The sequence below is a fragment of the Squalius cephalus genome (assembly GCF_949319135.1).
Source record: "Squalius cephalus genome assembly, chromosome: 25".
NCBI classification, from domain to species: domain Eukaryota; kingdom Metazoa; phylum Chordata; class Actinopteri; order Cypriniformes; family Leuciscidae; genus Squalius; species Squalius cephalus.
In genome coordinates this window covers 30,486,936-30,504,855 of record NC_137146.1, presented here as the reverse complement: position 1 = coordinate 30,504,855, position 17,920 = coordinate 30,486,936, and the positions used below count along the sequence as shown (strand labels likewise).

The window sequence follows — 17,920 nt, the reverse complement described above, 5'->3', positions numbered from 1 at the left end:
TTACTCACTTTACCTTCTCCTTTACTCGCTTTACCTTCTGCTTTACTCACTTTACCTTCTGCTTTACTCACTTTACCTTCTGCTTTACTCACTTTACCTTCTGCTTTACTCACTTTACTTTCTGCTTTACTCACTTTACCTTCTGCTTTACTCACTTTACCTTCTGCTTTACTCATTTTACCTTCTGCTTTACTCACTTTACCTTCTGCTTTACTCACTTTACTTTCTGCTTTACTCACTTTACCTTCTGCTTTACTCACTTTACCTTCTCCTTTACTCGCTTTACCTTCTGCTTTACTCACTTTACCTTCTGCTTTACTCACTTTACCTTCTGCTTTACTCACTTTACCTTCTCCTTTACTCACTTTACCTTCTCCTTTACTCACTTTACCTTCTGCTTTACTCACTTTACCTTCTGCTTTACTCACTTTACCTTCTGCTTTACTCACTTTACCTTCTGCTTTACTCACTTTACCTTCTCCTTTACTCACTTTACCTTCTCCTTTACTCACTTTACCTTCTGCTTTACTCACTTTACCTTCTGCTTTACTCACTTTACCTTCTGCTTTACTCACTTTACTTTCTGCTTTACTCACTTTACCTTCTGCTTTACTCACTTTACTTTCTACTTTACTCACTTTACCTTCTGCTTTACTCACTTTACCTTCTCCTTTACTCGCTTTACCTTCTGCTTTACTCACTTTACCTTCTGCTTTACTCACTTTACCTTCTGCTTTACTCACTTTACCTTCTCCTTTACTCACTTTACCTTCTGCTTTACTCACTTTACCTTCTGCTTTACTCACTTTACCTTCTGCTTTACTCACTTTACTTTCTGCTTTACTCACTTTACCTTCTCCTTTACTCGCTTTACCTTCTGCTTTACTCACTTTACCTTCTGCTTTACTCACTTTACCTTCTCCTTTACTCGCTTTACCTTCTGCTTTACTCACTTTACCTTCTGCTTTACCTTCTGCTTTACTCACTTTACCTTCTGCTTTACTCACTTTACCTTCTGCTTTACTCACTTTACCTTCTGCTTTACTCGCTTTACCTTCTGCTTTACTCGCTTTACCTTCTGCTTTACTCGCTTTACCTTCTCCTTTACTCACTTTACCTTCTGCTTTACTCGCTTTACCTTCTGCTTTACTCACTTTACCTTCTCCTTTACTCACTTTACCTTCTGCTTTACTCACTTTACCTTCTCCTTTACTCACTTTACCTTCTGCTTTACTCACTTTACCTTCTCCTTTACTCACTCCTTTACTCACTTTACCTTCTGCTTTACTCACTTTACCTTCTCCTTTACTCACTTTACCTTCTGCTTTACTCGCTTTACCTTCTGCTTTACTCGCTTTACCTTCTGCTTTACTCGCTTTACCTTCTCCTTTACTCGCTTTACCTTCTGCTTTACTCGCTTTACCTTCTGCTTTACTCGCTTTACCTTCTGCTTTACTCGCTTTACCTTCTGCTTTACTCACTTTACCTTCTCCTTTACTCACTTTACCTTCTCCTTTACTCACTCCTTTACTCACTTTACCTTCTCCTTTACTCACTTTACCTTCTGCTTTACTCACTTTACCTTCTGCTTTGCTTTACTCACTTTACCTTCTCCTTTACTCACTTTACCTTCTGCTTTCCTTTACTCACTTTACCTTCTCCTTTACTCACTTTACCTTCTCCTTTACTCACTTTACCTTCTCCTTTACTCACTTTACCTTCTCCTTTACTCACTTTACCTTCTGCTTTACTCACTTTACCTTCTGCTTTACTCACTTTACCTTCTGCTTTGCTTTACTCACTTTACCTTCTCCTTTACTCACTTTACCTTCTCCTTTACTCACTTTACCTTCTCCTTTACTCACTTTACCTTCTCCTTTACTCACTTTACCTTCTGCTTTACTCACTTTACCTTCTCCTTTACTCACTTTACCTTCTGCTTTACTCACTTTACCTTCTCCTTTACTCACTTTACCTTCTGCTTTACTCACTTTACCTTCTCCTTTACTCGCTTTACCTTCTGCTTTACTCGCTTTACCTTCTGCTTTACTCACTTTACCTTCTGCTTTACTCACTTTACCTTCTCCTTTACTCACTTTACCTTCTCCTTTACTCACTCCTTTACTCGCTTTACCTTCTGCTTTACTCACTTTACTTTCTGCTTTACTCACTTTACCTTCTGCTTTACTCACTTTACCTTCTCCTTTACTCACTTTACCTTCTGCTTTACTCACTTTACCTTCTCCTTTACTCACTTTACCTTCTGCTTTACTCACTTTACCTTCTGCTTTACTCACTTTACCTTCTGCTTTACTCGCTTTACCTTCTGCTTTACTCACTTTACCTTCTGCTTTACTCACTTTACCTTCTGCTTTACTCACTTTACCTTCTGCTTTACTCACTTTACCTTCTGCTTTACTCACTTTACCTTCTCCTTTACTCACTTTACCTTCTGCTTTACTCGCTTTACCTTCTGCTTTACTCACTTTACCTTCTGCTTTACTCACTTTACCTTCTGCTTTACTCACTTTACCTTCTCCTTTACTCACTTTACCTTCTGCTTTACTCACTTTACCTTCTCCTTTACTCACTTTACCTTCTGCTTTACTCACTTTACCTTCTCCTTTACTCGCTTTACCTTCTGCTTTACTCGCTTTACCTTCTGCTTTACTCACTTTACCTTCTGCTTTACTCACTTTACCTTCTGCTTTACTCACTCCTTTACTCACTTTACCTTCTCCTTTACTCGCTTTACCTTCTGCTTTACTCACTTTACCTTCTGCTTTACTCACTTTACCTTCTGCTTTACTCACTTTACCTTCTCCTTTACTCACTTTACCTTCTGCTTTACTCACTTTACCTTCTCCTTTACTCGCTTTACCTTCTGCTTTACTCACTTTACCTTCTGCTTTACTCGCTTTACCTTCTGCTTTACTCACTTTACCTTCTCCTTTACTCACTTTACCTTCTGCTTTACTCACTTTACCTTCTGCTTTACTCACTTTACTTTCTGCTTTACTCACTTTACCTTCTGCTTTACTCACTTTACTTTCTGCTTTACTCGCTTTACCTTCTGCTTTACTCACTTTACCTTCTGCTTTACTCACTTTACCTTCTCCTTTACTCACTTTACCTTCTCCTTTACTCACTTTACCTTCTGCTTTACTCACTTTACCTTCTGCTTTACTCGCTTTACCTTCTCTTTTATTCACTTTACCTTCTCCTTTACTCACTTTACCTTCTCCTTTACTCACTTTACCTTCTGCTTTACTCACTTTACCTTCTGCTTTACTCACTTTACCTTCTGCTTTACTCGCTTTACCTTCTCTTTTATTCACTTTACCTTCTCCTTTACTCACTTTACCTTCTCCTTTAGAATCAGAATCAAGATGGCGCCAGTGTGGTGTTTGGCAAGCCGTCGTCTGTTGTCTATGTCCTCTGTACTAAGTTTATTCGTCTTGTTTGTGTGTTTATCTGCACAAAAAATTACCACAGCGCTTGTTTATGACCGTTCCTTTCTCCTCAATATACGGAGGACTGTTGAAATTTTCTCTGATCCGAATTACGGGGGGTACAAGATTCCTGATCCTCCTTTTTCGACCTTCCTGCCATCTGAAATATGCCGATTACCGGCCTGTGATTACCATCAGAGGAAGAAACGGTATAGAAGACGGGGCACACGTGGCGGTGTGTTGGCACGCGTCAGGAGACACCTCCGTGCCTCGCTGCGTGAAGTCCCGAGTCACGCGGATCTTGTAGGTCTGGTTTCCAGTTGTGACCATGGCCGGATTTTGTACTCTTTCAAATACTGTCCCGACTTCGTTTACCCGGAACAACCACGATCAGTGCGATCGTCAAGGAGGCTGTCTAGACTACGCATTTGCAGAAGAGGAGTAAATCTCCGCAACCTTCGTTCATTGGATTATTCCTTGCCGTTGCAGCATCAGCCCACATATCTGGAAACAGACTGCACTGAAGTGAAGATGGCGTTACTAAATGTAAGATCGATCTCAAACAAGACATTCACAATTAATGAACATATTCTATCTCTTGGGCTTGACTTTTTGTTTATGACTGAGACGTGGCTAAATGCCGGTGAACTTGGTCCACTCACTGAAGTTTGTCCTAAAGACTATACATTTTTTAACACGACACGGTCAGTTGGTCGTGGTGGGGGCTTAGCTACTATTTATAGAGATAAATTCAAATGCCGTCTATCTGCCACAGAATTGTTTTCTAGCTTTGAAGCACAGCTATTTAAGAAGGATGGCTGTAATTCAATTTTATGTATATTAGTTTATAGACCCCCAAAGTATAATAAGGATTTTATTAGTGAATTTTCTGATTTTTTATCCTCTGTTGTGCCAAATGCAGATAGGATTTTGATATTGGGCGATTTTAATATACATGTTTGTTGCCCTTCTAAACCTATGGTTAAAGAATTTCTAGAAACTATTGATACTTTTAATCTTACACAGTCTGTTTTTGGTCCTACTCATAAACAAGGGCATACACTTGATTTGATCTTATCATATGGCTTTTCAGTCAGCAACGTAGTTATTAAAGAATTTTTTCTGTCTGATCATAAGATTATTTCTTTTAATATAGATGTTCCTAGCCCTGAACCACTCTATGTGCCGGTAGCCCGGTATGCTCGTTCTTTTAACTCATCTACATCCGAAAAATTCCTGGATGCTTATATTAGTTCACCAAAAACTCACGAAATTGAGTCAAACAGTCTTGGAGCAAACCCAGATGAGTTAGTGAATATGTTCAATACGTTATGTTCAAACATATTGGATGTCGTTGCCCCGTTTAAATTGAAGAGAATTAGAAGCTGTGTACACCCTTGGTTTAATGATGACACTAGGGCTATTAGACAAAAATGGAGAAAAGCAGAAAGGAAGTGGAAGAGGGACAAATTACAAATATCTTATGAATGTGTTAGGGATTGTATGATCCAATATCAAAAAGTTGTTAAGTTCGCAAAAGCAAAATATTTTTCAGAGCTCATCGCTAAAAATGCACACAGCCCAAAAATACTATTTAATACTATAAATAATGTGTTGAATCCGATTTCTAATTTATATCCTGATCCCTCTCCTATGGCCTGTGAAAACTTCCTAAAGTTTTTTTGCGACAAAATTGATGCTATAAGATCATGTTTTTTGGACTCTTCTTTGGACCTACTTCAGTCATCACCATCACAGAATTTAACACATTTATCTGAGTTTTTTCTAGTGTCTCATAGTCATCTGCAACAAATTTTGCGACAAATGAAGTCCACCTTTTGCTCACTGGATGTTGTTTATCCTCGCCTTTTAACAGATATACTTGATTCTATTACTCCTAGCTTATTGTCAATAATCAATAGTAGCTTAGTTAGTGGGATAGTTCCATCTTATTTTAAACATGCCATTGTGCAGCCGCAGCTCAAAAAACCAAACTTTGATCCAACAGTTTTGAACAACTATCGCCCCATCTCTAAATTGCCATTTTTATCAAAAGTTTTGGAGAAGGTTGTGTTTAATCAGCTTTCTTCCTTTTTACAGGAAAATGGCATTTTGGATAAATATCAGTCTGGTTTCAGATCACAGCACAGTACAGAGTCTGCACTGCTTAAAGTACTAAATGATTTATTTCTGATTGTCGACTCTGGTAAATGTGCTGTCTTAATTCTGCTGGATCTTAGCGCGGCATTCGACACTCTCGATCATAGCATTCTTTTAAATCGTTTACAGCAAATTGGTATCCAAGGTTGTGCTTTGGATTGGTTTGCTTCATACCTAACAGATAGAACCTTCTCAGTAGAGACGGGCAATTACATGTCACCTCGTGCACCAGTTTTATATGGGGTTCCGCAGGGCTCGATCTTGGGTCCTGTTTTATTTTCCTTATACATGCTTCCGCTGTATAATATTTTTAGCAAGTATAATGTATCATACCACTGCTATGCAGATGATACTCAGTGTTATGTTCCTTTACATCCAAAGAATGACTCTAGTTTGCAGTGTTTATTTGATTGTTTGAGAGACGTTAAACAGTGGATGTCTGCCAACTTCCTTCAGTTAAATGATTCTAAGACGGAAGTCTTAATCTTTGGCTCATCTACATTCACAGAGGTTGCTGCCAGTAAATTGGGACCTTTATCTGGCAATTGCCATACACATGTTCGAAATCTGGGTGTTACTTTTGACTCTGCTCTGACTTTTGACAAACAGATCAATGGTGTGGTCAGAAGTTGCTTTTATCAGTTAAAGAATATTGCAAAAATTAAGGCATTTTTATCACCCAGAGACATGGAGTCTGTGATACATGCTTTTATTTCATCAAGATTAGATTACTGTAATGTACTATACTTGGGTGTCTCACAGTCTCTATTGTCACGTCTTCAACTAGTCCAAAATGCGGCTGCTAGATTGTTAACAGGAACAAAGAGAAGAGAACATATTTCGCCAGTATTGTTCTCTCTCCATTGGCTCCCAGTCAAACATCGTATTGAGTTCAAAACACTGTTGTTTGTTTATAAGGGATTGCATGGACTGGCTCCTCCATACATCTCTGATCTTCTTTCATCCCACCATAATGTTTTTAGAAATCTTAGGTCAACCAGTAGTCTACAGCTGACTGTTCCAAGGACATGTTTAAAATTAAAAGGAGATTGTGCCTTCTCAGTGGCCGCTCCACAGCTTTGGAACAATCTGCCATTTTACATAAAGAATGCCCCAACATATATTGATTTTAAATCTTTGCTCAAAACCCACTTATTTACTGCTGCTTATGGTCATAAGTGGGCGTAGTGGTTTTGTATTGTCTTGTGCATTGTTTATTTGTGGTTTTATGTTTACTTATTAGGATATTTGTGTACACTTTGTACAGCACTTTGGCCAACAACTGTTGTTTTTAAATGTGCTCTATAAATAAATATGACTGACTGACTGACTGACTTTACCTTCTGCTTTACTCACTTTACTCACTTTACCTTCTGCTTTACTCACTTTACCTTCTGCTTTACTCACTTTACCTTCTGCTTTACTCGCTTTACCTTCTCCTTTACTCGCTTTACCTTCTGCTTTACTCACTTTACCTTCTGCTTTACTCGCTTTACCTTCTGCTTTACTCACTTTACCTTCTGCTTTACTCACTTTACCTTCTCCTTTACTCGCTTTACCTTCTGCTTTACTCACTTTACCTTCTCTTTTATTCACTTTACCTTCTCCTTTACTCACTTTACCTTCTGCTTTACTTGCTTTACCTTCTCCTTTACTCGCTTTACCTTCTGCTTTACTCACTTTACCTTCTGCTTTACTCGCTTTACCTTCTGCTTTACTCACTTTACCTTCTGCTTTACTCACTTTACCTTCTCCTTTACTCGCTTTACCTTCTGCTTTACTCACTTTACCTTCTCCTTTACTCACTTTACCTTCTCCTTTACTCGCTTTACCTTCTCCTTTACTCGCTTTACCTTCTGCTTTACTCACTTTACCTTCTGTTTTACTCGCTTTACCTTCTCCTTTACTCGCTTTACCTTCTCTTTTACTCACTTTACCTTCTCCTTTACTCGCTTTACCTTCTCCTTTACTCGCTTTACCTTCTGCTTTACTCACTTTACCTTCTGTTTTACTCGCTTTACCTTCTCCTTTACTCGCTTTACCTTCTCTTTTACTCACTTTACCTTCTCCTTTACTCGCTTTACCTTCTCCTTTACTCGCTTTACCTTCTCCTTTACTCGCTTTACCTTCTGCTTTACTCACTTTACCTTCACTTTACTCACTTTACCTTCTCCTTTACTCACTTTACCTTCTGCTTTACTCACTTTACCTTCACTTTACCTTCTCCTTTACTCGCTTTACCTTCTCCTTTACTCACTTTACCTTCTGCTTTACTCACTTTACCTTCTGCTTTACTCGCTTAACTTCTCCTTTACTCGCTTTACCTTCTCTTTTACTCACTTTACCTTCTGCTTTACTCACTTTACCTTCTCCTTTACTCACTTTACCTTCTGCTTTACTCACTTTACCTTCTGCTTTACTCACTTTACCTTCTCCTTTACTCACTTTACCTTCTGCTTTACTCACTTTACCTTCACTTTACCTTCTCCTTTACTCGCTTTACCTTCTCCTTTACTCACTTTACCTTCTGCTTTACTCACTTTACCTTCTGCTTTACTCACTTTACCTTCTGCTTTACTCGCTTTACCTTCACTTTACCTTCTCCTTTACTCGCTTTACCTTCTCCTTTACTCGCTTTACCTTCTGCTTTACTCACTTTACCTTCACTTTACCTTCTGCTTTACTTGCTTTACCTTCTCCTTTACTCGCTTTACCTTCTCTTTTACTCACTTTACCTTCTGCTTTACTCACTTTACCTTCTGCTTTACTCACTTTACCTTCTGCTTTACTCACTTTACCTTCTCCTTTACTCACTTTACCTTCTGCTTTACTCACTTTACCTTCTGCTTTACTCACTTTACCTTCACTTTACTCGCTTTACCTTCTCCTTTACTCGCTTTACCTTCTCCTTTACTCACTTTACCTTCTCCTTTACTCACTTTCTGCTTTACTCACTTTACCTTCTCCTTTACTCGCTTTACCTTCTCCTTTACTCACTTTACCTTCTGCTTTACTCACTTTACCTTCTCTTTTACTCACTTTACCTTCTGCTTTACTCACTTTACCTTCTCCTTTACTCACTTTACCTTCTGCTTTACTCACTTTACCTTCACTTTACCTTCTCCTTTACTCACTTTACCTTCTCTTTTACTCACTTTACCTTCTGCTTTACTCACTTTACCTTCTCCTTTACTCACTTTACCTTCTGCTTTACTCACTTTACCTTCTCCTTTACTCACTTTACCTTCTGCTTTACTCACTTTACCTTCTCTTTTACTCACTTTACCTTCTGCTTTACTCACTTTACCTTCTCCTTTACTCACTTTACCTTCTGCTTTACTCACTTTACCTTCTGCTTTACTCTTTACCTTCTGCTTTACTCACTTTACCTTCTGCTTTACTCACTTTACCTTCTGCTTTGTTTTACTCACTTTACCTTCTGCTTTACTCACTTTACCTTTACTCACTTTACCTTCTGCTTTACTCACTTTACCTTCTGCTTTACTCACTTTACCTTCTCCTTTACTCACTTTACCTTCTGCTTTACTCGCTTTACCTTCTGCTTTACTCACTTTACCTTCTCCTTTACTCACTTTACCTTCTGCTTTACTCACTTTACCTTCTGCTTTACTCACTTTATACCTTCTGCTTTACTCACTTTACCTTCTGCTTTACTCACTTTACCTTCTGCTTTACTCACTTTACCTTCTCCTTTACTCACTTTACCTTCTGCTTTACTCACTTTACCTTCTGCTTTACTCACTTTACCTTCTGCTTTGTTTTACTCCCTTTACCTTCTCCTTTACTCACTTTACCTTCTGCTTTACTCACTTTACCTTCTGCTTTACTCACTTTACCTTCTGCTTTACTCACTTTACTTTCTGCTTTACTCACTTTACCTTCTCCTTTACTCACTTTACCTTCTCCTTTACTCGCTTTACCTTCTGCTTTACTCACTTTACCTTCTGCTTTACTCACTTTACTTTCTGCTTTACTCGCTTTACCTTCTCCTTTACTCACTTTACCTTCTGCTTTACTCACTTTACTTTCTGCTTTACTCGCTTTACCTTCTCCTTTACTCACTTTACCTTCTCCTTTACTCTTTACCTTCTCCTTTACTCGCTTTAACTTCTGCTTTACTCACTTTACCTTCTGCTTTACTCTTTACCTTCTGCTTTACTCACTTTACCTTCTGCTTTACTCACCCTACCTTCTGCTTTGTTTTACTCACTTTACCTTCTGCTTTACTCACTTTACCTTTACTCACTTTACCTTCTGCTTTACTCACTTTACCTTCTGCTTTACTCACTTTACCTTCTCCTTTACTCACTTTACCTTCTGCTTTACTCGCTTTACCTTCTGCTTTACTCACTTTACCTTCTCCTTTACTCACTTTACCTTCTGCTTTACTCACTTTACCTTCTGCTTTACTCACTTTACCTTCTGCTTTACTCACTTTACCTTCTGCTTTACTCACTTTACCTTCTCCTTTACTCACTTTACCTTCTGCTTTACTCACTTTACCTTCTGCTTTACTCACTTTACCTTCTGCTTTGTTTTACTCCCTTTACCTTCTCCTTTACTCACTTTACCTTCTGCTTTACTCACTTTACCTTCTGCTTTACTCACTTTACCTTCTGCTTTACTCACTTTACTTTCTGCTTTACTCACTTTACCTTCTCCTTTACTCACTTTACCTTCTCCTTTACTCGCTTTACCTTCTGCTTTACTCACTTTACCTTCTGCTTTACTCACTTTACTTTCTGCTTTACTCGCTTTACCTTCTGCTTTACTCACTTTACCTTTTGCTTTACTCACTTTACCTTCTCTTTTACTCGCTTTACCTTCTCACTTTACTCACTCCTTTACTCACTTTACCTTCTGCTTTACTCGCTTTACCTTCTGTTTTACTCCCTTTACCTTCTCCTTTACTCACTTTACCTTCTGCTTTACTCACTTTACCTTCTGCTTTACTCACTTTACCTTCTGCTTTACTCACTTTACTTTCTGCTTTACTCACTTTACCTTCTGCTTTACTCACTTTACCTTCTGCTTTACTCACTTTACTTTCTGCTTTACTCACTTTACCTTCTGCTTTACTCACTTTACCTTCTCCTTTACTCGCTTTACCTTCTGCTTTACACACTTTACCTTCTCCTTTACTCACTTTACCTTCTGCTTTACTCACTTTACCTTCTGTTTTACTCACTTTACCTTCTCCTTTACACACTTTACCTTCTGTTTTACTCACTTTACCTTCTCCTTTACACACTTTACCTTCTCCTTTACTCACTTTACCTTCTGCTTTACTCACATTACCTTCTGCTTTACTCACTGGAGCACACTGCACACTCGGGAACAGAAGCGTTTGGGATGTTGGTGAAATGGATGCTCAGGAGTGTTGAGGAAGGGGGAGAGATGAAGACGGGAATGCCTTTGATGTGCCATTATTATATTCCTCAGAAAAACAGGCACACAGTAGCGACTGAGATACTCAGAAACACTCACACCTGTTAATGCTGGACCGGAATCTGCATCTGAAGGATCTGAGCTTGGCTAAAGGGTCAATGATATGATGCTCATTTCTGTCCTATCTATTCATTTATTAAAAATTATCTATAAAAATGTAGTTCATATATACAGTGACTTATACCATGTAAATGATGAGCATGCTTTTAATTAAATCATTAATCTTTTTTTCATAGACATGTATTTTTATGTGGCATAAAGTGAAAATGTCAGGGTGATGCCCTGATATCATTATCCTTAAAGGAATGGCATTTTTCAAACAAACAAACAAACAAAAAACAAACAAACAAACAAGTAATTTGCCATTATTATTATTGTTGTTATTTTTTTAAATAATAATTGTCAAATGTTAAAATTGCTATTATTATTATTATTATTATTATTATCATCTTAAATAATAATAATAATAATAATAATAATACATTTAAAAAGTAAAACTTTTATTATTGTTATTTTAAATAATTATTATTTTAAAACATTAAATATAATGATAATAATAATTATTTTAATTATATAATAATTTTAAAATTGTTTGTTTTTAAATAATAATAATACATTAAAAAGGTCAAATTAATACTATATATATATATATATATATCATGATTATTATAAAGATTGAGATTATTTACAATTAATCTTAACAAAACTGATTTACTGCTGCTTATTTTTGAAAAAAACTTTGCCTAATCAGTTATGAGTGACCAGCATGCAGAAACATGCAAAAACAGGAAATGATGTCATAGACTGTGTCCAAAAAAGTCAATAAGTCAACATAGATCAGATCATTTGTCCTTTCTATGATAAGGCAAGGTTAGTTTAGGTTGTAAAAAGTCATGCAAAAATGTGATGATATTGTTGAGTTAATAATTAATAATTTTTAAAATAAAATTATTTTTTGCCTTGAAAAGTACATTGAACGTAGTAAAAAATAGCTTTTACTCGATCAGGAAGCAAACACCCTGAAGACAGCCGCTCAACCCAATCTATCAGCATCTTCAGCCTCAGCATCTTCAGCCAGCCCAGTCAGTGTTGGAATAACAGAAGACATGAATGTTCTTGTCTAATGGATCACTGACTTCATGCACTAAATGCATCTAAAGTTAAATAAACCTTTCACTTAAATATAGTACAGTAGTGTATAGTATAGTACACTAAAGCACTAGTGTTCCTTTTACTCACACTGTGACTGTATATCATCATGAATGCTGCTGTCAATGAAGCCTTCAATGCAGACTACTGCGTTCATTCAGTGGTTTACCTCTATTCCTCGACCTCAGAAGAACAACTCGTTTCACACTGCGTGTCCATTCTCACACGCGTTCAGAAAGCACTGGTGTCAGCTCGATAAAGCACTGGTGTCAGCTCGATAAAGCACTGGTGTCAGCTCGATAAACCGGTGTGGAAAGCATGAAAGGAAAGGCGTTTCTCACTTCTGCTCATTGAAAGCCAGATGCTGTTAGACAGAAAGCAGATCGTCCAGAGAAGCGCACTACAGCCCTGAAGAAGAGCACTTAGCAGTGCACACAAGACAGATCCAATCACACTGATGAAAGGAATCAGCCTGGATGAGTCTGGGCTGAGATGAAAGTACTTCATTTTGATAATGATGACTTTTTCCGGAGGAGCATAAACAGATGAGAATATGTTTTTCTTAAGTTTTCAAAGCCACAACTCTCCCTTGTGATTATTATAAGCAAACAGTCGCTCACACACAATAACGCTTCTCCAGCTCTGCTTCACGTCTTCTCTCAGTCTGATCGCATGCATTTTCCTGTTGGATATCTCTGAAATTCCTTTGTCTGGTGCTTTAGTGTTAGTGTTAGTGTGAGTGTGAGTGTTAGTGTGAGTGTGAGTGTGAGTGTTACTGTTGGTGTTACTGTTAGCATTACTGTTAGTGTGTGTTACTGTTAGTGTTACTGTTACCGCTACTGTTAGTGTTACTGTTACCGCTACTGTTAGTGTTACTGCTACTGTTACCACTACTGTTACTGTGAGTGTTACTGTTGGTGTTACTGTTAGTGTTACTGTTACCGCTACTGTTAGTGTTACTGTTGGTGTTACTGTTAGCAATACTGTTAGAGTGTGTTACTGTTACTGCTACGGTTAGTGTTACTGCTACTGTTACCACTATTGTTACTGTTAGCGTTACTGTTACTGCTACCGCTACTGTTACTGTGAGTGTTACTGTTGGTGTTACTGTTAGCAATACTGTTAGAGTGTGTTACTGTTACTGTTACTGCTACTGCTACTTTTAGTGTTACTGTTAGTGTTACTGTTACCGTTACCACTACTGTTAGTGTTAGTGTTACTGCTACTGTTACCACTATTGTTACTGTTAGCATTACTGTTACTGCTACCGCTACTGTTACTGTGAGTGTTACTGTTGGTGTTACTGTTAGCAATACTGTTAGAGTGTGTTACTGTTACTGTTACTGCTACTGCTACTTTTAGTGTTACTGTTAGTGTTACTGTTACCGTTACCACTACTGTTAGTGTTAGTGTTACTGCTACTGTTACCGGTACTACTATTGTTAGTGTTACTGTTAGTGTTACTGTTAGCGTTACTGTTAGCATTACTGTTAGTGTCAGTGTTGCTGCTACCGCTACTGTTACTGTGAGTGTTACTGTTAGTGTTACTGTTACCGTTACGGCCGGCTACTGTTATTGTTAGCTTTAAGTGTTACTGTTAGTGTTACAGATAGTGTTACTTTTATTGTTGCTGTTAGTGTTACTGTTACAGCTACTGTTAGTGTTAGTGTTACTGTTATTGTTTCTGTTACGGTTACAGTTATAGTTAGTGTTAGTGTTAGTGTTACTGTTACTTTTATTGTTACAGTTAATGTTACTATTAGTGTTACAGTTACTGTTATTGTTACTGTTATAGTTCATTTATATAGAACCCTAGTGCATTTAAATGTAAGTTTTATCATTAGCTGTACATCTGCGTGAATGCAACGCCACACACTGATAAAATTGATTTGCAGTTTCTTTATATTGAAATGTCCTAGTTGTAAAGTTCTGACTTCAGGTCTCATTCTACATTGTTTTCCTATAATAGGAAGATCAAAATTTGTCTCTCGGTTCAAACTGATGTTTCTCCCGTCATTTTTTTGCACCAGGACGAAGAATATTTTTATCTTTATTTAAAAAAAAAAAAAGGTGCTGGTAATATTCTGCCCCGGACATTATCTGTTATGTTTACAGATATTTAATTTCACCATAAAACACGATGCAGTGCAATTTGTGATTCAAAACATGGATAAAACACCTGCGAAATCGAGTCAGAAAATGTCTTCATATTAACAGCTATTTTTATGGACTTTTCTTCGAGTGTAGCATTGATGTTGATTTAAATCTAGCCAGAGCTTCAGTAAATGTCCATATATAGTGTGAGGAGAAGTGAAATCCCATAATGATTAACTGCCAACTGCCCATTTCAAGATACCTACACAGTAGACTGACTATTTATGGGTGAATACAAAGTGCCGACAAAAGGTATTCTCCGTCAGCGGGGCTTAAAGTGAAATATGTTGGGAGTACATTGGATGGAATGGACTGAACTTGCGCTCTCTCTCTCTCTCTCTCTCTCTCCAGATCCCTCCTGCTGCCATCATGCTGCAGAACACTTTCCTCAGTGTAAGGGAGCGTGTGAACAGGTACGACACACTCACACCAACACAACTGATGCAAAAACATATGAAGACATTAAATGCAGCTTCGGCCATATAGAGAAAGGCTTCCACAAATATGTAATGAAGTAAAACCGGTTCATTGTCTCGGATCTTTCAAGGACAAATCTGAGTTGAAACAAAAGGGAATGTGACTGTCAGTGTTCTCATATAAAATCCCTGGTTATTATCTGAATACTGTTTGAGAGAGATAATAAAAATATCCAATTAATTGCATATAATCACTATTTTCTGACTAAAGGATATTGAGTGAATCATTGAAGAGACATGACAAAAATTCAGTCAGTAATATTACATACATTTGGAATTTATGTACGGGGCAGGGGGCATGAATTGTTAATTTGCGTTAATGTGTTCATTTTATTGCATTCTTTTTTTTATTAATAAATGTGCCAGATGAATTAACTGGCAGCTTTACTTTGTGGAAAAGTGCGGAATGGTACAAAACGTTTTTCACTTGCTGTGTGAACACAAAAAATCACGGACATGATTCGAACAGGTAAACGGTCCTGGAAACAACAGCCACACTTGAGCTCCTCGCGGTCAGAACTGACGCATTGGAAATGAGCGGGAGACGAGTGGAAGCGTTTGGTACTGCAGCCGAACAACATCTCACTAAAAGATCATTTACTGAGATATCAACCTCACATTTTTAATACAACTTGTTTAGATTTATGGCTTTGATTTTCTTGAAAATACAGTTTTCATATAAAAATTTCAAATAGTATTTTTGTTCATTTTTCATAACAATAAACGTAAAATCCTTGCCGTAAAATCTAATGCCGTAAAATCTTTTTTTAAGTTCACTTTTTTAAAAACTTTTTTCACTTCAGCAATAATCTGCCAAGTGTCGTCTTTGAAAAGAGATCAAACTTCAGTCTGTGCTTTAAAGCATTCAAGATTTACCACAGATTAAGCTGGAAATTTATTTTTCAGGTCTATGCTCAAAAAGTGAATAAATAGATTATAAATACAGCATAAATATAATGTAGTACCTTACAATCCCCTAAAAATACAAAAAAAAATATATAAAAAACCATTATCAAACTAAAATATATTACATTCCCTTCATTTAAATAAGATAAAAACATTCGGTCATTTATGACCACCACACGAAGAGCACCAGTTCTATTATTTCATATTTTAATTATTTTTTTAATATGTGAAGATCCTTTTTTTTGATAACTTGAGATGGTAATATTATACTGAGTGACTGCCATATTTAAATGATCATATTAGGCTCAAACATCTACCATGGAGAAAGTTGAAAAATATCATTTCGTTCAAAACAAGCATGAATAAAAGCAAACACAAATGATAAATAATGGTGAGATGTTCTTCCTTTGAAGGTGAAAAAAGAGTGGAAAAAGAGCAAATAAAAGCTGTCTCTTTTAGTTTGTTTCGCGCTCTTCGTCCCAAACCGACTTACACAGAATCGAGGACATGAAACACACTTCTGAATGGAGCTTTTGATGAAGTTAAAGCGGGTCAGTCAGTAGTAGGAGCGCTGTTAACCCTCTCTAACCCAGAGAAACACTGTCCTGCCAGTGACCACAGGATCAAAACATACAGAAAACAGCATTAAAGAACGAGCCGAAGCAAAGCTAAAAGCCCATCAGATGGGAGACGGGTGTGTGTAAAAGAGGAGATTAGGAGGAGAGAATAATGACACCTTGTTAGAGAGCGAGCGAGGAGGGAACGTGCAGATGGTAATCGCCAGAACGTTTCATCCTAATGGACAGCCGATGCTTTGAAGAGACTTTGAGAAGAGGAGAAGAGTCCTTTAGAAGCCCTGCTGGCACCCGCCATTGATTTACCCTCAAAACAAAACATGAAGAGGAGAGTGAAAGAGAGAAACTTTTCCAGCTTGATTTATCTGAGGGGCCGCTCTTTGTGCTGTGGGCGGAGTCACATCTCTTGTGGGTGGGGTCACTGCTCATGTGGGCGGAGTCACGTCGCTTCTGGGCGGGGGTCACTGCTCATGTGGGCGGAGTCACGTCACTTGTGGGGGGGGTCGTTGCTCGTGTGGGCGGGCCACTGCTCGTGTGGGCGGAGTCACATCACTTGTGGGCTGGGTCACTGCTCGTGTGGGCGGAGTCACCGCTTTCCTTTGATGCAGGCAGATGTTCTTGCTTCTGGAAAACACAGCTCAAAGATTCAATGCAAACTTTGCATTAAAGTCATGAAAAATCTCATATAAATACACTCAAATAGAAATAGACTGTATGTAGATTAGAAATAAAGTATTTAAAGTTCAGCTGAGATGCAGTCGTGGCCAGAAGTGATGATGACACTGACATCTTCACCCTTTCTTCAAATATTATTCAGAATGTGGTAAAGATTTTGTAGTCATAATGTGTAGTTGTGCTTGGCGTAGTTTATTTGTGATAATGATAAAGTGAAACATGACAAATTGTACAAAATAATTCGTCCAGACTGTCATACAAAGAAATTATGAACACATGCAAAAACGAGAGAGAACCAACAAAATATTAATAACTGATTATGTTGTAGTCAATGTTTGCTTTTTCCTGTCAGCTTTTTGTTTTTCTGCGTATTGTTTTTTGCATAAACTTGAACTTGTAGGGTCATTAAAAACGAATTTCCCCACTTTTGGACACGACTGCAAGTGCAGTATTATTAAAATACTTCAAAAATATATATATTTTTTATAGATAGTGTACTTGTATTAAAGCTGTCAATCAGTTAATTTGATTATAAATTATTTTATCTTACTAAATCAATCAATTAATCTATTCGTCTTATTAAATGGTTTCAATTAATTTTAAATTATACCTGTTTATTTCTAATATTGTTTATAAAATAATATTAAAAACAGATTTAGATAAATCAGACATTATTGTGGCAGATGATGACAGTGTTAAATACTATTGATATTACAACAAAAGGAAAATTATGTTTCTTATGGTGGATTTTTGTTTTAGTATTTAACAATGCTAAATTAACATGTAAAATTGGCAGGCCTGTTTTCAATTAATGCTTTAATAGTAACACAACTACTGCACACTGAACCTTCACTCATGACTTTATGAAATGAGTGTAGAAAAGCATAGATATATGCATTAATGT

At 37.4% G+C, this 17,920-nt stretch overlaps 1 protein-coding gene across 1 annotated transcript in view; it reads left to right on the top strand.

The window, feature by feature from the left end:
• Positions 1–17,920, top strand: part of reck (reversion-inducing-cysteine-rich protein with kazal motifs) — a 96,474-nt gene that overhangs the window by 15,881 nt on the left and 62,673 nt on the right. The window contains exon 2 of the mRNA XM_079863593.1: positions 14,736–14,797. Coding sequence (XP_079719719.1) covers positions 14,736–14,797 — 62 coding nt within the window. The remainder of the gene's footprint in view (positions 1–14,735; positions 14,798–17,920) is intronic.